The sequence below is a fragment of the Sphaeramia orbicularis genome, chromosome 19, assembly GCF_902148855.1.
Source record: "Sphaeramia orbicularis chromosome 19, fSphaOr1.1, whole genome shotgun sequence".
NCBI classification, from domain to species: Eukaryota; Metazoa; Chordata; class Actinopteri; order Kurtiformes; family Apogonidae; genus Sphaeramia; species Sphaeramia orbicularis.
In genome coordinates this window covers 37,622,428-37,646,080 of record NC_043975.1, presented here as the reverse complement: position 1 = coordinate 37,646,080, position 23,653 = coordinate 37,622,428, and the positions used below count along the sequence as shown (strand labels likewise).

The 23,653-nt window shown below is 37.0% G+C and overlaps 2 protein-coding genes across 6 annotated transcripts in view; one reads left to right on the top strand and one right to left on the bottom strand.

The window, feature by feature from the left end:
• The window catches only part of tex2l (testis expressed 2, like), a 37,118-nt gene extending 20,001 nt beyond the window's left edge, over nucleotides 1–17,117 (top strand). For 3 of the 5 annotated variants that reach the window (XM_030121803.1, XM_030121804.1, XM_030121805.1), the window contains exons 3-12: nucleotides 1,257–1,457; nucleotides 1,744–2,089; nucleotides 3,757–4,034; nucleotides 6,671–6,820; nucleotides 6,961–7,060; nucleotides 8,946–9,078; nucleotides 12,233–12,370; nucleotides 15,937–16,149; nucleotides 16,341–16,461; nucleotides 16,560–17,117. In XM_030121803.1, the coding sequence (XP_029977663.1) occupies nucleotides 1,257–1,457; nucleotides 1,744–2,089; nucleotides 3,757–4,034; nucleotides 6,671–6,820; nucleotides 6,961–7,060; nucleotides 8,946–9,078; nucleotides 12,233–12,370; nucleotides 15,937–16,149; nucleotides 16,341–16,461; nucleotides 16,560–16,715 (1,836 nt within the window). In that variant the 3' untranslated portion in view covers nucleotides 16,716–17,117. Of the gene's footprint in view, nucleotides 1–1,256; nucleotides 1,458–1,743; nucleotides 2,090–3,756; nucleotides 4,035–6,670; nucleotides 6,821–6,960; nucleotides 7,061–8,945; nucleotides 9,079–12,232; nucleotides 12,371–15,936; nucleotides 16,150–16,340; nucleotides 16,462–16,559 lie in introns of those variants that run through there. The other 2 variants (XM_030121806.1, XM_030121807.1) reach the window with 2 other exon arrangements.
• A 2,398-nt stretch (nucleotides 17,118–19,515) lies between these two features.
• Nucleotides 19,516–21,653, bottom strand: LOC115410371 (protein-tyrosine kinase 2-beta-like). Its single transcript, XM_030121992.1, has 3 exons — nucleotides 21,517–21,653; nucleotides 21,007–21,141; nucleotides 19,516–19,807 (listed from the first exon to the last, which is right to left on the bottom strand). Exons 1-3 carry the CDS (start codon nucleotides 21,535–21,537, stop codon nucleotides 19,532–19,534), a joined length of 432 nt encoding a protein of 143 aa, XP_029977852.1. The 5' UTR covers nucleotides 21,538–21,653; the 3' UTR covers nucleotides 19,516–19,531.
• Between the last annotated feature and the right edge of the window lie 2,000 nt (nucleotides 21,654–23,653).

Below are 23,653 nucleotides of genomic sequence, written 5' to 3'. Positions count from 1 at the left end.
CATGGGATAGATTTAGCAAGGCGCCAGAAACATTCATCAGATGTTTTGGTCAATATTGACCTGATGACATCATGCAGTTGCAGCAGATTTCTCAGATGTACAGTACTTTCATAATGAGAATCTCCTGTTCCACCACATCCCAGATCTACTATTTGAACTGAGATCTGGTGACTGTGGCGGCTATTGGAGTAGAGTGAAATCACTGTCCTATTCAAGAAACCAGTTTGAGTTAATGTTAACTTTATGACATGTTATGTGACATGTGATGCGTTATCCAGCTGGGCGGAGTCATCCGACAATGGGCATTTACTACCATACCATGTTCTAAGTCACTGAAATCACTTTAATTCCCCATTCTGATGCTCGGATTGAACTTCAGCTCATCATCTTGACCATGTCTACATGCACTGAGCTGCTGCTGTGTGATCGGCTTGTTAGATATTTGTGATAATAAACGGTTGAACGGGTGTACCTAATAAAGTGGCCAGTGGCCTAATAAAGCCATTTATTGAGAAACATAACCTCTTCATAATGGTGTGCAACCTTTTTTCTCTCATTTTTTTTATATTCTGCCAGAGAGATCTTGTTGAACAGCATTATTCAGTGTCTTGTTTACTTAATTCTATTCATGTGTATTCTGATGCTGGTAAAAAAAAAAAAGAAACAGAAAAAACTTTTACTACTAATATCAGCAATTATTTTGAATGTTCTCTTTCTAAATTTCTAAAATATTCCAAAAAATGAATGTAAGGAAGAGTCTAAAACCACACATAAGCATAATTTAGGACTAGAAATAAAGCTTTAAACCAAAGGAAATGCAAATATTTTTTGCAATAACTATTTACATTGACAGATATGAACATTTTTATCATGACATTTTCTTCATGTTGTCCGGCCCTACTCAGAGGTTGTTTTGAGTTCAGTGTACTCGCAGTGAAGTAAAGATTGACATTTTAATCCAAAGCCTTGGTTAAGTGTGTCAGCAGTTGGTTACAACTTGGGGACATGCTCTGCCTGGGAAGGAAAATTCAAGGCACTGACATTCTCTGGAAAAATAAAAGCAAAATGTTTGTCTTTTTCCACAGCTAACTTGATATTAAATAGTGAACTAAATATCACCAATAAGAGAACCGTATTTACTTTAATTGTAAATTAGTTGATAACATTTTCACGTTTGGGACAAGTGTAGAATTTTGACTACTTTCTTACAATTATGCTGGAGTGGTGTTGATCTAAATAACCTGCTTCTGTTTCAGGGCTGGATGAATGAAATACATGATTACGACCCAGAGACCTACCATCCGGCTTTGACTCACTCTGTGTTTGCCACTCTGGAGGGTTCTTGTCTCCGCTTGGACACCCCACGGAACAATATCAGCCGCCGGGCCACATATGGCGAACGAGTCCACGAGACCAGCTTTGTGAAGACTCGGCATTTTCAGCTGACAAAGAGCAAAGTATGAAATAGACCCAACTGACCTGCATCATAATTTTTCAGTAGGAGACTCATTACTAGTCAGGATGTACTTGTACCTGTGAAGAAAACAAATACTCTATACTTTTTGTGAGACTTTTCAGTTTTAGTTTCTGAAAGCGTAATACACACAAACATCCCCTTGCTAATCCTCATGGTGTGTCTGACCTCAGTGACTTTAAAAATCCCACTTAGCAGTTGTTATTTGCTTTTTCATATCAAAATTTTTTCTTTTCTACTTTTATTTTATTTTCTACTTTTCCCCAAAGGTATTCCTACTGCCATCTGTGTTGGCCCAGAAAAGGGTGTGGAACCCAAAGTATCCCATCTGTATCCAACTAGCCAGAAGAGTGAACTCATCAGAGGAGGAGGAGGAGAAAGAGATGGATGAGGAGGAGAAGGAGGAGGAGGGTCACATAGAGAAACCCGAAGTGGAGCTATCGGGTTTCTCTAAAGTCAGCCGTGACCATCCATTAAGCACCACTCTTTACCTCTTCGGCCGCACAGGGAGAGAGAAAGAGGAGTGGTTTCGTCATTTCCTGTTTGCGTCGGTGGATGCACAGAGGGAGAAGGAAAGGGACAAACAGAGGCCTGGCAGATGTGTGTCCAGATCGGGTATGAGGCACATTAATGCATTAGTGAGGAGACGGCATCTATACAAATGCTATGTATGTGTGGATTATGGATTACATGCTCCAGTTCATGCATTTCATTCCCTTTTAGTGAAAACACAGAGTTCATAGTTGTCTGGATGTCAGAGACACCATGGAAAAAATCATTCGATCTGTCATCTGTCACAGTTGTTTCTACAGACACACATATATATTGATTCATTATGTAGTAGAATGCATTTTGTATGTTTTTTCTTATTTACAAACCCCTTTGTTAATTCTTATTATTTAACAGATCATAAAAGAGTGTCCTCCCTGACTCTTTAGGTTGTCTACAACCGTCTGACATGTCAAACATGTGGCCCGTGGGCCAAAATCGGGCCACCAAAGATTCCAATCCAGCCCACGGGATGAAATTGCAAAGAAAAAAAATTACACTGAAGATATTAACAGTCAAGGGTGAAGAACTCATTTTAGTTCAGGGGCCACATACAGACCAATATGATCTCAAGTAAAACAGTAACATAATAGCCTATAAATAATGACTCCGAATTTTGTTCCTGGTTCAATGTCAAAAATATTACATTCTAAAACTATTTACATTAACAAACTATCCTTTAACAGTAAAATATGAAAAACCTGAACAAATATGAACAACCTGGAATGTCTGAAGGAAATTAAATGCAATTTTAACAAGAAAAGCACTCAGAGAGCACAGACCTCCACTAAGGCAGATCAGTCCCGTCCCCCCCCCCAATCACCACCAAAATTTAATCATTTGTTCCTTGTGCCAGTATCAACATTTCCTGAAATTTTCATCCAAGTCCATCATTAACTTTTGGAGGTATCTTGCTAACAAACAAACAAACAAACAAACAAACAAACAAACAAACAAACAAACAAACAAACAAACACACAAAGCAAAGTGATCACAATACCTCTTGATAGAGGTAACAATATTCTATTTGTTACTAAATATTTTGTGCCTTTGTGGATCCAATCTGTAATGCACATGTGTAAATGATAAGTTGAGGCCTAACATTGTTACAATTGCACTTAGTACATTTTTTAAAAGATAATTCAGTTTTTTTCAGGTTATTCACACTTTTTTATTTGGATAGTTTGCAAATGTAAATAACTGTACAAACTTTCAAGTGTCGATCAGTGATGGAATCAAACTAACTACCTATTCTCTACTAAAGTACAAATACAAGATATGTTCTTTATCTGAGTTTTTAAATTTTATACTCCTTTATACTAGTCCATGGGATACAGGTAGATATGGTACATTATACTGCACAACATTTGTCCAAATATCTCCAAATGTGTTTATTTTAATTGTCTGTGTTTTTTTTTTTTTAAAGATATTTCAGTTTTTTCAGGCTATTCACACTTTTTTATTTGGATAGTTTGTGAATGTAAATATTTTCATAATTTAGTGTTTTGGTTTTTTTTGCACTAAAACAGAGAAAAACAAAATTAACTTGTCATGATTTATAGGTTATTATGTCATTATTTTACTGGTCTGGCCCACTGGAGATCTAATTGGGCTGAAAGTGGTCCCTGGAAGAAAATAAGTTTGACATCCATGGTCTGTAGGATGATTTCTGTGTGTGTCAGACTAGGGTAGGATTCCAGATTCAGGTCAACATTACCTCCTTTTGCTTCTAGGAGACCCATCACAGCTTCAGAATCTCATCACCCAGTGCAATGTCCCCAGCAGTAGAGGCTCCAGCAGAGTGGGCAGCAGTGACGACGACGTCCCTTCCACACCTCCAGCTCCTTTAATGGCCTCAGTCAATGTGAGTCAGGCGTACAGTACTGCCAGGGGTCTTTCAGTGCAAGACTACACCCACTACATGGCACGTCTTCTGACCATGGAGGAGCTAACCCCCCTGTCCATCCCTGGAGCGAGCAGCGCAGAGGCCAGTCCCACCATCAAAGTAAATGTAAGTCATGTTGAGTGAAATAGATGAAGACAAACCAAGATTAATTTACTGTCAGTATACAGTATATGCACCATACACTGAAATTTAACTTCTGCTTTTAATGCATCACTAGAACATACCACACACGAGGAGCAGTGGGCTTGCCATATCAGGCGTGTGGGGAGCAAATGGGGGGGGTTAAGTGCCTTGCTCAAGGGCATATCAGCCAACAACTTTTTCTGCCAGCTCGTGGAATCGAACTGGCGACCCTTTGATCACAAGCTGACTCTCCAGCGCTCTAGGCCACGGCAAACTTTCAAGTGCCGATCAGTGATGGAATCAAACCACCTACACTGTTAAAAAAAGATACCCCCTATCTACTCAATAAAATTAAGGCAACACATTACAAGCAATGTTATTAATTAAATTTCACTCTGTTTGGTATTGAGTAAATGTTAATTAAATGAAGCCCTGAATAATTATCCATTTAATATGAGTAGATTTGAATGCTAAACAAAATGGAATTAATTAAACCTAAACAAAAATATTGAGTTGATACAAAAAAGATAAACTTCTAAATGTGTAAATGGTAGTAAATGTCTTTAATTTTCCATTTCAATGATATATAATTGAGCAATAATCATATACATTGATCAGTGCATTAATTTGAATTCAATCAAAGCAATTAATTAGGTCTAAACATTCTTTTATCTTAAGAATGACTGTACTCTAAGAAATTTAATTACGCTCTACTCAATTTACCCAAAGAAATATGTTTACATTTATGTTTATTGAGTAAAACTGAAAGCTGTGGAATCATTTAGATTCACTGTTTGAATTTAGTAAACTATAAATTGCAGATGAACTGTTAGGGCATTGTTCAGCCGTTGGCTCTCACTAATGGTGCACCTCAACAAAAATACAAAACAATCACAAAAAGGCCTATAAACATTACCATACACACATTAACCCCAAATTCACACCAACACCACAACCCTGCTGAAGCCCTGCACAGAAAAACAACACATAAACAAGCAACATGCCCAATACCAACAATGCACTGCAGCAAACATGTCACAATATACAAATAGTGCACATCATGACGTTCTATGTAATAAAACTTACTCACTTTTTTTAAGTTGTTGTTAGAGATGAAGACTATTGCGATAGAATGAGTAATAATTAAAGTTCTTCAAACTGATGAGTATAAGTGGATATCTTAAAAATATAATTAGTTACTCAAATACTCATTTCTTTTTGTGAAATGAACGTAAATAATAGATGTAAATATAAGACAAAATTAACTGTTGGACTTTTAAGCATTTATTTTGGTATATCCAACTCAAATAAGAATTTCAGTGATTTTCACAGATTTTATTAAGATAGTATACTTTTGTATTATTGTGATATTTACTAAGGCCCTGAGTTTTTTTTTTTTTTTAGAGTGTAATAGCTCAGTGAAAACAAAATGTTTCCTCACTTCAGCCAACCAGGAATTGTGCAAGATGAGCAATGGGGAAGAAGATGGGCATTCTGGACTCTTTTGAAATGTCATGTGATGATAGCCAACTGTATTTTTTAAAAAAAAGCACTTTGGCAGGAAGTGCTTTTCAATTAAAAATTGCCTGATTATATTGATTTGAATTCACTCAATATTCTCTGTGTTTGGAATTAAATAAACAGAATGCTAATGTTTTATTTAACTGCAATGAGTAGATTTTATTTCACACATTTTTATTTGAAATTTAATTAAATAATTGCCACAAAACCAAAGACACAATTATATTGAATATATTTTACCAAATACATTAATTAAAATCCAAATGACCACAGAATCATTTATTACAGTGTATTCTCTACTTTACTAAAGTTCAAGTACAAGATATATGCTCTTTACTTGAGTTTTTAAATGTTATACTCCTTTATATTACTCCAATTGCGTAGAGGTTTATATGGTACATTTTACTGCATGACATTTGTCCAAATATCTCAAAATGTGTTTATTTTGATTGTCTGTGATGAAAGCAGGTGTTTGTCTGAGCTCATATAAAGTTGAGTTTTACAGATACATGGTTCTTAGAGGACAACAATGCTATATGCATATGATGATCTTATAGAATAGGATTCATCGGTGTAGGTTAAAATACCAACAGCACATGAAGTAGTTCAATTAGCTCAAATGTAAAACATACAGCTGTAAAATATAGCATACACATGAATGCAGCGGTTAAATGAACAACTTCTATAACAGTAAGACACTTACAGGGACTGTTTAACTGCACATTAATGACTCTTTATACTTCATACATTCTGATAAAGCTTACGTGCTTTTACCAAAACTGCAAAGCATGTACCATTTCAGAGTTCTTGTACTCTACCTTTATTTTCTAACTTCCTCTGAAAAAAAAAAAAAAAAGCAACATGGGCTCATTTTGCTCGTCTCTTACTGCACTTCTGTTTGTGTGTTGCAGTTCTGTCTGACAGACAAAACTCTGGATAAAGCACACATAGCATTGACGTGTCCACATAGCAACAGCGACCTATAAAATGTTGTAAATCTGTTGACATTAGAGCTTCACAAAATATATTTGATATTGCTTTTGATATTGCAGTATCTTTATTCCTGCCCATATCTCACTAAATTCTGTGTTCTGCAGTGTACTTGTGATCCAGCAGAGCAGCCTGGGAAGGGCCAAGCTGCGTGGGCTAATGCTCTAATTGGACGAATCTTCTGGGACTTCCTCCGAGAGAAGCACTGGGCGGACATGGTCTCCCACAAGATCCAGAAGAAGCTCAGCAAAATCAGAGTGCGAACAATTTTAATCAAAGAAAGTTTTTAATTGTAAAAGTTACTGCAGAAATTGGAAGTCAAAGAAGAGGCTAAAGATTTTTAACATTACTTTTGCATTTTAAAATGGATGCTGATGTAGTTGTATAACTTTTACAGCTGCCTTACTTTATGAATGAACTGACTGTGACTGAGATGGATATGGGATGTTCGATGCCACTTATCACAGGTACTTCCAGACCAGAGATCAACCCCAGAGGTGAGTTACAGAGTGGAGCTCAAACACAGCAAAACCTACATGTCTTTAGAAAGCATTCAGAGAACTTCTGCAAAGGCTGTTAAACACACAGGTTTCATAGAGAGAATGATTGTCTGTTTTGCATATTTATCACATGTGCCATGGATGTCGTGATTATTGGTGTTTATCCATTTGTTAGCAGTATAGAGTTTGCAGTTTTTTGTGTCCTTTCCGGGTGACAGTGACCACAAATAATTAAATTTGGCTATTATAGGGCAAAGTTCAAAGTCATTTAAATTCCCAAAATGTAAAAATCTAATCTTTTGGTCAAAAAACTGAAATCTCTCATCCATGATATTGGCAAGGCAAGGCAGATTTATTTGTATAGCACAATTCATACACAGGGCAATTCACAGTGCTTTACAAAAAATGGAATAGAGACAGATTAAAAACACACAATTACAATTAAAACATAATCAATAAAACACAAATAATAATTAATTAAGGCAAGGCAAGTTTATTTGTATAGCACATTTCAGCAACAAGGCAATTCAAGGTGCTTCACACAGGACATTGAAATAAAAGAAACAAAAAGAAACACATTTAAAACATTATAAAAGAAACATATAAAAGGTGATTAAAAACAGCAAGTAAGAAAACAACACATAAAATCAAAAAAAAAAAAAAAAAAATTAAAACAAAGTAAAAGAGAAGAGTGCAGATGGAACCCTTTCCATTGCCCTAAGGTCAGAGGTCAGATAGAACCCTTTCAGTTGTTCTATGCACAGTTGAACAGAGCCGTTTTCAGCCTGGACTTAAACATTGTCACAGTAGAGGTCTGTCTCACATCATCAGGACGACTGTTCCAGAGTTTAGCTGCATAGAACTGAAACGCAGCTATTGGTGTCGTTCTATAGTGTTTAGGTGTTTTTTGTTCTTAGAGTGCTTACAGTTTCTATCATTACCATTGATCTGATTGTTTCAACTTTGAATTTCAAGGAATTACTGTCTCACTTAAAATGTGAAATAAAATAAAGTTAAATAAATTATTTTTTCATTTAATGTTACCTTCACCTTTGACTTTGCAATGTCAAACTTTTGGTGGCACAAGATATTGACAGTATAACTGCTGTATGCAATGAATTATTCACATCAGAATAGTTTGGACTGATATGTTTTTTTTAAATGTAACCCCAGAGTAACAACTGGAAATTTATAGAATTTGTGGAGGTTTATTTTATAATTTTTGACCTTTGACCTAGAGAGGTGAAAAAGTAATCATCTGTACTTACTGTCATCCAGAAATCAGGATGACTTATCAAAAAAAATAAAAATAAAAATAAAAATCTGGATTCTAGACTAAATAAATGGAGGTAAAATACAACTGTGTCCTTGATGAGGTACAAATCCAAAAAGCAGATGACCTGTTGCTGTTGAGATCACAGTTGTGAGGCATGAAGCATCAGAGCAGATGTTGTTTAAGTGTTGTAATATACAGAGCTGGGGAGGCATAACACCAGCACCTACAAATTTAAGACCATATTGCTTTTTTGTGAGAGTGTTTTAAAGCCAGGCAGTCTGGCAGTGCATTAATGACAAGGATTTTACGGGTATCAGCATGTGGGTGTGTAACCTGACAAGGCAAAAACATTTCTCTTTTTGACTCTCTGACTACTTTTGTGTTATACAACAACCCATCAGCAAATTATCCAGTTTTCAGATTTTCCCTGTCCACATGTGTCAGCCCCTCAGAGAGATTAAAACCTGTCATATATATTTTTATTTTCAACGCTTCATAATCACAATGAAAGCTTTTTAATCTGCCTACTAAGCAGCAGTGTTAGGCTTTATCTTTGTGTTATTTTCATTTTGACTGTGGTGTTGTTCTCTATGGTGCCCCCTACAGGGCTGTGGTTGGAGCTGCAAATGGTCTACACTGGTGCACTACAGATGACCCTGCAGACCAAGTTTAACCTGTCCAAGCTGGGCAAGGAGGGGGGCCAGGACACTGACTGCACCACTGACACCAGCAGCTCACGGTCAGTACCCGGGAGGAAGTTTAATGGAGTTAATTAAATAACCATTGAACACCAAGACCTCTGCTCATAGCTAAAAGTAAACTGTTTAAAAATGATTGTTTATGGCCAAATTAAGTGCAGTTTCTTGATTTGCGTGTTCAGAGCGAATAGTAAACCTAAAAAAAGATCTATGTAATTTTTTCCTGCAACACATAAAGACCCAAACATCCACTGGCAACCAAAAGCAGCTACTCATGTAAAATATTTATAACTATTGAACCACTCATCCTATTAATACATGTAAATAATTGGTATAAAATGCAGTTTGCCATCTTTTCATAGTCTTCAGATATGACAGGTTTGAACGTTCAGAGGCTCCATAGTGAACATGGAAACATCATCTTCGACAACATTGATTCACCAGTAAAACTCATAGAGCTGGATCAATGACAGTGGATGGAGATGCTTGTGTTATGTTCAGTTAATGATATCTTTGCTGAAAAAGTCACTTTTTCTTCAGTTTTCTCTGTTTTGATATAATAAGCTTTGAATTTACTGTGAGTTTTCATGAACATCTAACTTGAATATGGGAAATTCAATAGAGGAAAACACATAATATACAATAAAAAATGCAAAATGCAGAGGACAATATTATAATAAATGGTGATAAATCACTTATGAAAGATTAAATAGAGAGAAAGATTCATTTGGGAACTGCCACAAAAGTAGCACTGGGTCTTTGTGGGTTAAGCCAAATGGCAATGGTTGTAGATAGCTTGATTAATTATAAATTTTGCTGAAAAAGTAACTTGTGGCTCTGTCTCTCTGTTCTGATACTTAATATGGACACAAATGGGTGCTTCTATGAAACTGGTCCCTAAAAACAGGACCTGACGGCTAAAAATTCAAACCAGATGTAGACTAATGTTATGAAGCAAGTTTGGAAGCACTTTGGGTCTATTTTAAAAATAGGTACTTACTGAGATAAAAGAGAAACTATTTTTCAGAGAAAACATGTTTTTATAATATTTTTACATTATATTTAATACAAAAATCTGTATGTAACATGGTCAAAAGGACACGTAAATTATGCAATACTATTTTTTGGAATATCTCTTTATTCTCTCACAGGTACGTTTTGGGGTATTGAACTAATTATGCAAGACAGAATGTTTCACAAAAATGACCACTGTTGCAAAATCTTTTGCAATTTATATGCGAATATAATGGGCAGGTTCTGCATGTAACTTAAGTGGACGTGATGGGTTAGATACAAAACCTGGAATGAGACTGCCAATTCATGAAAAACCCAAATGTCTGGATCAGAAAAACCACTGGGATCATCAAATTTAACACACTGTCTTTATTTATAGTGGAATATAAGACCATTTTGAGCCATGTTTTTAAGATCAAATGCACTGACACCTGGATAGTTTTTCATGTCTCAATTTTGGTCCAATTTTTGGCCCAAATATTTGATAAAAAAAATTCATTAATGTTGGGATGGTGCGGAGCAAGAGTATAATTTTTTTTGCATTTATCTGAGGTCTTCATTAGGTACATCCTGGGGGGAAATATGTCTAAATTTCTCTTTTATTGTTGGGTCTAAAAAGCTGGTACCAAAATGAACCCAGTTTCATAGAAGCACCCAAATATTGGGACCAATCAAACCATTTCCACTGAGTTAAACATGATGACAATAAAAATGTTCATGGTCGGGTGTTGTCAGTAATTATCAAAAATATCAAATCAATTTTTCTTTTAACATTAAAGGCTAATTTTTCATCTGAGTGAGAGTTGGAGATACCACAAATCACTGTAATTTAATATTAGCAATGAAGACTAAAAATATGAAAAAAAGCAATACTTGAAAAAAAATATAAACGTGCAAAAATCTTTGATGCATTAATATATTTGTCATGTTTGTCTAAAACATTTGCTTTAATATTGTCAACCAGAGGCGATTTCTCATAGGCTGCAAGGAAGCTCGGCTTTCCCTAAAATTACGAAAATTAAATGGTTAAATATGTACAGTTGTATTGACATTTCATTGACTACAAATGTGTTCGAACACGTTCATCTCAAAGATGAGTTTGTTCAGAATCAGCTTTACCACAAATCAGTGGACTCGATGTTGTTCACTTCTCATACATTCCCGCTGCACTGTTTTCTCATACGATCTATAGTTAATGCATTTGCCCGTAGATGCTCAGCATCCATGCACTTCAATGGGACTGAGTGGAACAGTTTTTTTCATTGCCTCAAAACTGGACGGTAATTAGATAAATGCCACGATGTTGTCCCGCCCCCAGACGCTCAGCGTCTCTGGGGGTGAATGGAGCTGTGGGCGGACCTTGGCTGGGCTGGACGCTGCAATTCCACGTGCTGATTGGAAGATCAGTCGAAAGGCTGAATCCCGTTTGATTGACAGCTATTTTGAGATCTATTCCTTCACTGACAGAGTTCAGTTTAATACTGTCGTGCATTCTGCTGTGAAATCGAGAGAGAAACCACTACGAAATTACTTGTTCATTTCTTGCACTGTAAATACACAAATATACAAATCAGAAGGAATGGAGGGCCAAATTTATGTTTAAATAACTTGACAATTTTTTTGATGTAAGCCGACAATAAGCTTCCCCTCTCTGAAAGACGAGCAGCCGCCACTGTTGTCAACATTTGGTAAACTGATGAAAATGATGAAGACACTAGTGCTGAAATGTTCTTTTTTTCTCAAATTAAAGCGGTAGCAAAGTTCCATTCCAATGGGTAGTGTTTCATTTAACCTTAAATCAAGTTACGCTGAAGAACTTGCTTTACTTAAATAACTCAATGTTTAAGTATTGAGTATACATTTATGTTTTATGACTTTCTAACTTTACCCTTCAGTTTAAGACACATTAGAAAAAGTAACTAAAATAGTTGCATTAATTATTACATTTGTAACCTGTAACCTGCTGCATTTCAAAATAAAAACCTTCTCAACACTGCTATGGTGAGCAGTTGTGAAACCAGTGGCACTACTGTATCGACTTAAACCTTTACATTTACATGTTCATTCCTTCTTGGGAAGTATTAGACAGTTTCCTATAGCAGAAGCAGGTCTGATTAGGAGGAAGCATTCATTTTTTTAACCATTTGTGAGTTTGTCATTGTTCCGTGTGTGTTGTCCCAGCTGTAGGCCAGTCCTCAGTGTGTTGGCAGACAGCGATGAAGAGTCCTCCAGCGCGGGATCATCTGATGAAGAAGAGTTTCTCCCCTCTGAGCCTCAGGGGCCGGTGGGGGACAAGGGCTCTGTGTCTGTAAACGAAGGGTAAGTTATTATTTACACAGATGCGTCTTGGTTCAAAAGCTGCATACTATGATGATCATGAGAGGTAGTTCCTTTCATGGATCGACTTTAAAGCGTACCTGTCCTGGTCATGCTTACCATATTAATTATCCTTTGTGTAATAATAATAATAACAATAATAATAATAATAATAATAATAATAATAATTATGATAAGAAGAAGAAGAATTTTATACATATATATGTATATATATATATATATATATATATATATATATATATATATATATATATATATATATATATATATATATACACACACACACACATATATATATATATATATGTATATATATATATATATATATATATATATACATACACATTTTATTTATAGGCTCCTTTCTTGGCACTCAAGGACACCATACAGTAAAAAGGAGAGTATAAAACATCGCTTATAAGTAAGAGAAGCACAAATTCTTAAAAAAAAAAAAAATCACCATAAATGCACCACACTGGACATTTTAATTGCGTGAATTATGCGTGGGGGTATAACCTATGGGGAGCAGCCATTGAAGTGACTCTTTGATTCTGGGTGATTGAATATGAGTAAACAAGCAGCAGTCAGTGAGCCAGATTGAGTGGAAAGCACGTGTTCAAGAAGCGAACTGTGGCTAGCAACTTTGATTAAATGGGTCTAAATGACTAACCTATTCGAAAAGATAGTGTGTCATCTTAGACTGGTGTCTGCTGTACGGGGTCAATGACCAGTCCATCACAGCCCAGATAATCAGACAATACAACGAGTCTGCATCACTGCCGATGCTGGAACAGCCCGTGAAGGAGGCATCATGTTGCTGACCATGACTGACTGACAGAGCAGTGACTTAGTACTCATGCCTACTTGGCAACGGGCTATAAGAAAAGAAAAACCGCTGGTGTTATATGTGATCATTTGAAATAGTTAGCAAGAAAAATTCAATAGGCTAGGCAAGGCAAATTTATTTGTATAGCACAATTCATACACAGGGCAATTCATAGTGCTTTACAAAAATGGAAAAGAGACGGGTTAAAAACACACAATTACAATTAAAACATAATCAATAAAACATAAAAAAATAATCAATTAAAATAAAGTAAAAGAGAAGAGGTCAGATAGAACCCTTTCAGTTGTTCTATGCACAGTTGAACACAGCCGTTTTCAGCCTGGACTTAAACATTGTCGGAGTAGAGGTCTGTCTCACGTCATCAGGAAGACTGTTCCAGAGTTCAGCTGCATAGAACTGAAACGCAGCTTCACTGTGTTTAGTCCTCACTCTGGGCACCAGCAAAAGACCAAGTCCCTGTGGTTCTCAGGGTCCAAGAGGGTTCATATGGGACCAACATGTCACAGATGTACTTTGGTGCTAGACCATGGAGAGACTTCTACACCAGCAGAGCTGTTTTAAAGTCTATTCTCTGAGTGACAGGAAGCCAGTGCACAGACCTGAGCACAGGACTAATATGGTCGTACTTCCTGGTTCTAGTCAGGACCCGTGCAGCAGCGTTCTGGATGTTCTGCAGCTGTCTGACAGCTCGTTTAGAGAGACCAGTGAGAAGGCCGTTACAGTAGTCTAACCTGCTAGAGATAAATGCATGGATAAGTCTCTCTAAGTCTGGTTTAGACAGTAAACCTTTGATTCTGGCAATGTTTTTGAGGTGGTTAAAGGCTGATGATGAAATAAATTTAATGTGTCTGTTAAACTTTAGGTCTGAGTCCATTATTACCCCTAGATTTCTAACCTGATTTTTTGCTTTTGAAGTAAGAGATTCCAGATGACTGTTGACACTTTCTCTGGGTTTTTGTGGGCCGAAGACAATGACTTCAGTCTTGTCTGAGTTTAGTTGGAGAAAGTCATTTTGCATCCACACAGTGATCTGTTGGAGGCAGTCATAGAGTGAGTGCACAGGCCAACACAGGCACCCTTTAAGTTATGACACTGATGAAAGGTTATATTGGTATAAAGTTATGACGAGTTAAAATGTGCAGGAAAATGATTGATTTATCAGCCTTTCAGAAAAAGAAACCATTTCTACAGAACAAAGTGCAAGTATTTAATGTGACGTCTTGCATGTAACATGTTTTGAACTATTTTGTGTTGAACATATTACATTTACTGTGATTATTTATTTATTTTACACAAGGATTCCTTCAACAATTGCTACCTCTTATTATTTGAGATACTTTTTATTGCAAAGACAGCATTCGTATTAAATCCTGACTTTTTCTTATAGGTGTGAAGTGTTTTTAAAATTATTCACATAGGGTATATTTTCTTGTATCTAAATAGTAATCAGTGAATTTATAATGAATAAGAAACAAATATGTATGCTTATTGCAAAAACAGTAAAGATAAAGGCAGCCTAAAACTTTTGCACAGCGCTGCTGGCGTATTTTAATCTTTGATGGAACACGTAATAACTTCTACCTACACTGCTGATCCACACAACACAATTCAATTTCTAATTTTATCATGTACGTGTGAGTCAATGTAACTTGCTAAGTGACACTCGTAGGTGACACGTGTTTCTTCTACCCTTCTGTTACATGGATGCTCTTTTTTATACAGTTTAACGTAGTAATTTGTGCTGTCGTATATAGCCCACGTCACATCCAGATGGCACATTCCTTTATAAAAATATCAACGCCCCCTGTAGAGTATTAGTACATGGGACAAAATGTACACCCCAAAATGAGCTCATGATGTCTTATAATTATAAAACATGGTTAATTCTTTTGATTTGTAAACAACTTTTGTGGCCATCTCTGCAAGACAGCACTTACTCAGTGATCTAGTGATTCCACCCACAACACAGATGCTGCTCAAACAGTGTTAACAGTACTCAGACACTTCTTATACTGGAGGTTAGTAAAAGGACACCTCCAAATGTCACATTAATCAGATGCCACCATGCCACAGATGTCGCAAATCATGTGGGATCATGCCATTGTCATGCTTGATGCAGAGATATCCACCAGAGTGGTTGTTGCACAGCTGAATGTTCACTCAAAGAGGAGTGGAATAATATTCCATGGGCCACAATTGACAATCTTGTCAACTCGATGAGAAGATGATGTGTCGCTCTACATGAAGCCAATGGCGGACACACAAGATATTGAGTGGTGATGTCTGTCAACTGGCCCCTACTGTGTCCACATGAATGTCCCTGAATGCCAGACGCCACTATTGTGTTCTAACAGACAGTCATCTGTACCACACTGATCAACAAAATAAACTGTGTATGATTTAATATATAGTGCAACAGCTAATGCTATTAAAAATCTAAAGTGTCACATGAGGCATTTATATTTTTGCCCAGTGTACTTCAATCTACATCTTACATGTCTCTCCCACTTTGGCATCTGAATAAGACTTCTTGTTTCTTCTCTTTGTGTTTCCTTTTTTCTCCTCTCCTCTCCTCTCCTCTCCTCTCCTCTCCTCTCCTCTCCTCTCCTCTCCTCTCCTCTCCTCTCCTCTCCTCTCCTCTCCTCTCCTCTCCTCTCCTCTCCTCTCCTCTCCTCTCCTCTCCTCTCCTCTGTTTTTACAGGACAGTAGGGGGTGGAAAAACTGGAAGAAAAATTTTAAAGTTTGTGGACAAAATCGCTAAATCCAAGTATTTCCAGAAGGCGACAGAGAATGAGTTTATCAAGAAGAAGTTTGAGGAGATGTCCAACACTCCACTGCTGCTCACTGTCGAGGTCCAGGAGCTGTCAGGGACTCTGGTCATCAACATCCCACCGCCTCCTACAGACAGGATATGGTAGGAAATAAATCACTAATCTTATCCCAAGTAGCAACATGTTATGTTAACTTTTTGTGGTATTTCACACTGTTTGCACCTCATCTCCTGCCAAACAAACATTGACGTGTTTTTCCTGCCATATTTAGCTGTGATTTAGCAGTGATTCAAGTATGAGACATGATGAGATGATGTTATGATCTCATTTGTAGGTACAGCTTCTGTTCACCACCCAAGTTAGATCTGCATGTCCGTCCTAAACTCGGGGAGAGGGAGGTGACCTTCTGCCATGTGACTGAGTGGATTGAAAAGAAACTGCAGGATGAGTTTCAGGTAAAATTTCCAACTGTTGATGCACTAATACATTTTTAAATCAATTTACCCTTCATTACACCCATCTTTTTGACTATGAACTTGTTTTTCTTCTTCAGAAAGTGTTTGTCTTACCAAACATGGATGATATCTACTTACCCCTGATGCATTCTGGGTTGGAAAGCCCTCAAGCATCCCATCGTCAGTCCCAAAGTTCCTCCAAAGAGTCCATAGAGAGGATCCCACCTGAGATCTCTGGGGAAGATTCTGACTAGTGCCTCGCTGTTGATGATCAGCACCGGTATAAAAACAAAAAGCTGATCCTGGAAAGTAGATGTAATTTGCCAAGACAGACTTCAGAACGTGCAGACTTACTCTTGTTGGGTTTATGTTTTAGCTGGGAGTTTGCAAAGATCTGAAATTCTGCGCTGTAGTCTTTCAGATGGTGGAGCACGCATTTGCAGTTTGTTTTACCATCTAAAAGAAATTAAGTTATGAGTCAGATGTAGCAGAACAATTTACATAATGACAACCAACTACAAGTGTTAAACTTTTACATATGTTTACATGTCAATGATCCCTATGAGATTATCAACAGTATTTATTTGCTGCTTTAATGTTTACAGCTTGATGTCTATAAAATGATGGATATTAATAAATAAAAGCAAGAAAAGCACGTGTCAGTTTCATATTTCTACTTTCATTCTAATGCTACTTATCCACAGAGTAGTCTGGCTGACAGATTGTACTCTGTCACAGATGATCACTATCTGCACGTGTTTGCTTCCAAAGTCCTTCATACTATTTTTTATTGTGGGTATTAGGTTCACCATGACTTGCTTCCCCATGCACAGATGTTGCACCAAAACACATTATCTCGTGACATTATTTTGCAAAGAAATGCAAACCCTATAAACTATCCAAAGGGTTTTTAACCGCTCCACCAGAGTATGTAAAGAGGGACCTATAAACAATATATTGTTTACAGCTGGAAGTGTGGAGCTAGATCTGGCAAGATAAGATAGGAGTTTATTTATCCCACCGTGGGGAAATTTCATTGTTACAGTTTTTCTTGACTGTTTACACATATTTTCTGAAAACATGCCTCATACTCTCAAAACTCTACACACAAATCAAAATACACACACACAATGGGCAAACCATCAATTCTGCAAAATGAAACTTAACATTCAAAAAAATTTAATTTCTTCTCAAAATGGTATTTTGTTTTCAAATGACACACACAAACCATCATATGAATAGACATTTATAAGAACCAGTTGAACACTGCTGTGCTCGATGTAAAACAGTATGATAATTGGAAAACACTTCTTCTCCATTCATCATAATGACTTAGGCCTTTTTTTGTTCAGTGTTACCCTTACTACGGACAGTACATACGTAAGCGTGTTGTAAAATATTGTAGAATATTGTTTTTATACTCAGAACACACAGACACATTAACAATTTCTGTAATATTTTATTTTTCCCAACAAAAACAAAACACAAACACAATGTACACAGTATACATACCAATCAACACAAAGTTGCACATACAGTGGTCTACATCCAAAGCAGAAGAGCTCACTTGTTACCCTTTTATGCTAAAGCTGTGACTGATCATTATAAAACTGTGTGACAGGTGTTTGCCCATGTGATTAGTCAGTGTGCAGAGTAAGGCAATTAACTTTAGAATGTGTGAAAACAGTGTGTTCCTTGTGAAAATGAGAGATTTTTATATCATTCACCAAATTGTATTTTTAGACAACTTCATTCCAAATTAGTAATGTATTGTGCACAGGATTTGATTTTTTAATAGTGAAAATAAAGAATAAAGAAGAGTCAAAACAGCCTTGCCCTTTATACATTTTGTGCTAGTTGAATTGGTTCATCTTAATTTAATTCACCATAATTTATATTTTGGGACAGATTTCCAATATATAATCATATCTTTGAATGGATCTAAAGTCCTCTGGCCTCCAGGCGACTGTAAAGTCCAGGTCATCCATGTCAGTCCTTTCATGTAAAGTGTCTGTACCTCTCATTCCCCTGGATCTTCAGGACCTGGACTGTCGGGTTTGGGCTCTCCCAAGCTGGCCCTCACTCAATCCTGATCAACTACATCCAGGAGGTTTTTGGGGTCCAGTGCCAAAGTGTGAGCAGCTACCAACATCTGCCGCTGACACTCCTCCTTCAGAGATGCGACGGAGTTCTGCTGGGCCAGGCACATCTTATTGATCAGCTCTACTACGTCTGTATTCAGCAGCTTCTTCATGCCCTCGATCTGAGACCAAACAACAGATCATATCACACAGCTCAGCATTTCCAAGGCAGCAAAACTAGACATAGACTTTTCTGTGGTTGGATAGTGTGAATTATAGTTCTTATGTGTTTAAAGGTTCGCATTGTCGGCATTAAGTCAGACCTGCTCCGTAGGGTGGCTGGACGCACCCATAGGGATAGGGTGAAGAGCTCAGTCACTAGGGAGGAGCTTGGAGTAGAGCCACTGCTCCTCCACATCAAGAGGGGCCAGCTGTGGTGGCTCGGGCATCTGTTTCAGATGCCTCCTGGATGCCTCCCTGGGGAGGTGTTCCGGGCATGTCCCACCGGGAGGAGGCCTCAGGGAAGACCTAGGACACGCTGGAGAGACTATGTCTCTCGGCTGGCCTGGGACCGCCTCGGGGTCCCCCCAGAAGAGCTGGAGGAGATGTCTGGGGAGAGGGAAGTCTGGGCATCCCTGCTTAGACTGTTGCCCCCGCGACCTAGCACTGGATAAGCTGAAGAAAATGGTTGGATGGATGGTTTTTAAAGGAACATACACCAGTGAAAAAGCAAGCAGAGCTCATTAATACCCCCGCCCTCACACAACACGTTGCCCCTCCTGCTCAATGATACCCTGCTTGCATGAGGATTCATTTTGAGGCTTAACTTTCAGTCTTTTCAAAAACGTATTAAAAAATGTGTAAAAAAAAGAAAAAGGCAAAAGAAAATGTAATGACATTAATTATCACTGAAATTTACTGAGCCTGTGCACTTTCAGAGCCTTAACCTGGTGCCTCATTTTGCCTTCATATTAATATGTCACTCAGAGTCAAGTCCATGAAACACAGAATCCTTCTCCTGGACAACATGACTTTTCCAGGATTCCTCCAGACCAGTAAAAGGTCTTTAAAAACCTTGTAATGCAAACAACAGACTTGATGAAACCCTTTAGATCTGCAGATGAAATAATGTGTCGTCTGGATCTAAATGTCCAGAAGTCAAACCAAAGAAAGTGACATCTCACCTCTGTGGTGACAGAGCTGTGCAGGGACGGCAGGATCTGGTCCACACTTTGAATCGGGCTGCAGAGAGTGACGCCCACCACCTGGAGATGAGGGGAGGGACGGACAGGAAGGAGGAGATACAAGGTCAAAGGGCAAAGGAGATCAAACCACACCACTTTAAACAACACCTTCACTTTGTGTGAAAGTAAAGGAGAAGTTTGGTGATTTTCTACACTTTTGCCACCAAATCCTATCAAAAGGCTAATGCCAGGGACAAACATTGCAATATCTGTTCTGTGCCAGCTAGTGCCGTAGAGCTGCACTGTGTCTGAAAACCAATAAAAATAAATCACGGATCCTCATTGTTTTACTGGTTGACATGTTTCTTTACAAAACCAGAGAGAATGTATTTTATATCTGAACATATTCAAGCGCAGCCACTTTAAATAAAATAAATAAATCATAGTTTTATAATTAGCACATGCTCTGATTAACTTTAATCAATATTGTGTCTTTTCGTCAGACATAACAACAAAAGTCTGGAGAAAAACAAAGAAGAACACTACCCCTAAAAAATGTCCCTGTCTTAGAAAAACATTAACTTTGACTGTCATAGAAAACTGTGAACTGCACATCAGATCCAAAATAATAAATACTTCAGTCAAAAAATCTGAGACTGAACATCAAACTAATTTTAAAAATAAAATAAAATAAAAAAATGAAGCCCATTCTATGTGCAATTTTTTTTTTTTTTGTTATAATTTCCCCTTACACCCACAAATACAGTTTGAGAAACCTATAATTAACCATCAGTCACTATTAGAGCCAAATTCTACTAATACAGAGAGTTTGTAATATGTCCTTTTGGTGCAGATTCATTTGTTGGACCCATTAATCCATCTATCTTCAGAAGCAACATTTTAAACAGAGGGTGAGAAACAGGACTGTTTCTGATACTGGGTTATTCTGGGCCACACAGCACCACGGCTCTACAAACCAGAAGAATAAGCTCAGTCCCTTTGGATGCATGGTCCAGCTGAATGTGTTGGAAATGCTTCACTCATTTGGACAAACACATTAAATATGTTGCTTGATTTGATTTTGTGAAACAACGCCCTCTGCTGTTTACAACAGTTTACCCTTCAGGGTGTAAACTGAATGGTAGCTGCACACTTTTGCACCTTTTTTAATCTTTTGTCTCACCATTTTTACGGACACTTCTACATCCCATATTAACCAAGCTCTGCGTGTGGATGTCGTGTCAATATCCCTGTTGGTTTAATTCATACACACAACATACTTTGACAGCATTGGGATACTCAGACAGAGGCAGAGTGTTGACTTCATTCTTCAGCTGGACCACTTGTCTGATCATCGCCATGACACCAGTGTAAACCTGATCACTGGATCGATCCAGCTCAGCTGTGGGCCGAGGCTATAACTCAACACGACATAATACAACACACTTCACATTTTCATCATCCTGACTTACATTTTGTACAAGGGCCATTCAATAAGTTCATGGCCTCACCCAGAACAGAACAACACAGACTGATAATTTATATTTTATTTTTCAACATAATCTCCATTTACAGCAATGCACTTGGTCCATCGATGTTCAAGCATCACTATCCCATCAAGAAAGAATGTAACATCCTGTATTATAACAACCAGTATTTCTGGGTGAGGCCATGAACTTATTGAACAGCCCTTGTACATGTCACTATTTCTGTAAATGGATGGAATATATTACTCAGGTCTATTTTATATTTCAGACAGACAATAACTGTGATTGTATCTGAATTTGTACCTGTGCAACAGGAGGAGGCATCGGGGGCTTCTCTGGAGGACCTGATTAATATTAAATAACTATTAACACTCACACTTGAACACAGACTTAGTCCAGATGCACAGAACAAGATCATTTCATCTAGAACTGACAAACCAAGTCTTTACAAGCTGTAACTGACTAGAAATGGGTGTCACACACATAAAAAAGAGACTTGAAAAGACTTGAAATCAACATAGAACAAAAAAAAAAACAAAAATGAGTGTAATATTACAGCCAGTGAGAGGCACAAAACAAATAGCAATTAAAAATGAATGTAGTCCAAAATGAGGTTTGTTGGTTCAGTAAAGTTCTAATGACCACACATATGCATTTGTCAGTCATTGTATTTAGATCTATTCTGATTTATGTGAAGTATGTACAGCAGGAAAAACTAAAGTTTCATCTAAAGTGTGCACTATCTATGCCACACAAAGCATTTACCAATGAGATTTAAAGGTTGGCAATGCCTAAAGACTCACAAGTCTCAATTATTCTAACAAAGGAAAGACACAGCACATGGGATTATCAAACAAACTGCATTAATATTTACAAAACAATAATGACAAATGAAACACAATGAAAACACAACAGAACAATATGAATACAGAATTTTTGACAGTTGTTTGACAGGTTTGTCTTTATTTTCTTCCTTTTTCTATAGAATATGTCTTCATCTGTATACAGATGAATATCATATGTCATAGCTCTAACTGCTGGTCAGACCTAGTCATGACTGGTGTGTTCCAAGGTCATTATCGTTCATGAAAACTAACTAAATGATGACAACTAGATTAGAAAAAACATTTTCGATAACTGCAATAAATAAAAACTATAATTAAAAGAAAAAATGATAATTAACTGAAACTGTATCGTGTGCTTACATAACTAACTAAACCGTATAAAAATGATGGATAAAATTCCCTTTGTTTTCTTTTTTTTTAATGTCAGATCGATATGAAATCAATTTATTTCACTTGAGCAATTTTAGCTGGCGGCACCATACGGTACTTCACAGTCCGTCACTTCTCGTCACTTGTCATTTATAGTCATCTTCTGGACCCCACTCTACCTGGAAACATGGAAACTAAAGTTAGGAGAAAGCAGCAGAGTCCTGTCTGGGATTTATTTGAATATGTTGATGAGGAAGATAAAAGATATTAAAAAACTACAATTAAACTAAAAGTAAGCATTTAGAAACAAACAAAAACTAATAAAAACTAGCAAACCTGCTCTAAAAACTAATTAAAACTAACTGAATTAGAAAAAAAAAAAAAAAAAAAAGTCAAAACTAAATAAAACTAAACTATAATGAAAAATCCAAAACTATTATAACCTTGGTGTGTTCTGGGCATAGCAACATGACTGGATATATTTCATATATATATATATATATATATATATATATATATATATATATATATATATATATATATATATATATACTATATATATATTTCCATTCCAAAATTACGAGTATCTCCCAAAATATTGGTACAATCAACTTGTCATTTTTGCTAGTCTCTTCTTTGGCAAAAATACTTAAGTATGCCAAACTGCAGCAGTCAGCTCTGTACAGATTTTGTGTGATGCCTGTGACACACACACACACACACACACCTACACACACACACACACACACACACACACACACACACACACACGTAGTCGAACTAAATGATTATTTATATGTATCTACTTCATACAGATAAAGATACATGTACAAATGAAGGATAACAGTTAATTACACTAGCCGAGAGAAGCATAGAATAGATCCAAGTAGGGAAAATGCTAATGAGGCTTCCACAGACTTAGATTCATGATAAAATAGGGTACAAATAGCTGAAAGTGGAATGATAAAACACTAGAGTCAAAATATAAAGCAAAGTTTCCTGTTTATTGTTCAGCACCAGAATACAGTGAAAAGACTGCCTGTAAAACCTGTGGAACCAGGGAAATAAATAAATATTCCCAAAGCACGAAAGGAATTCACATGGAAAAGGGTCGTGATAATGTGTAGGAGGGTGTGTGTATGTGTATGAAATTGCACGTGTTGTTCCGTGGGGGAGTGTGATGACGGTGATGCAGCTGAGTTACTTGCAGTATGGTTCATTAGACA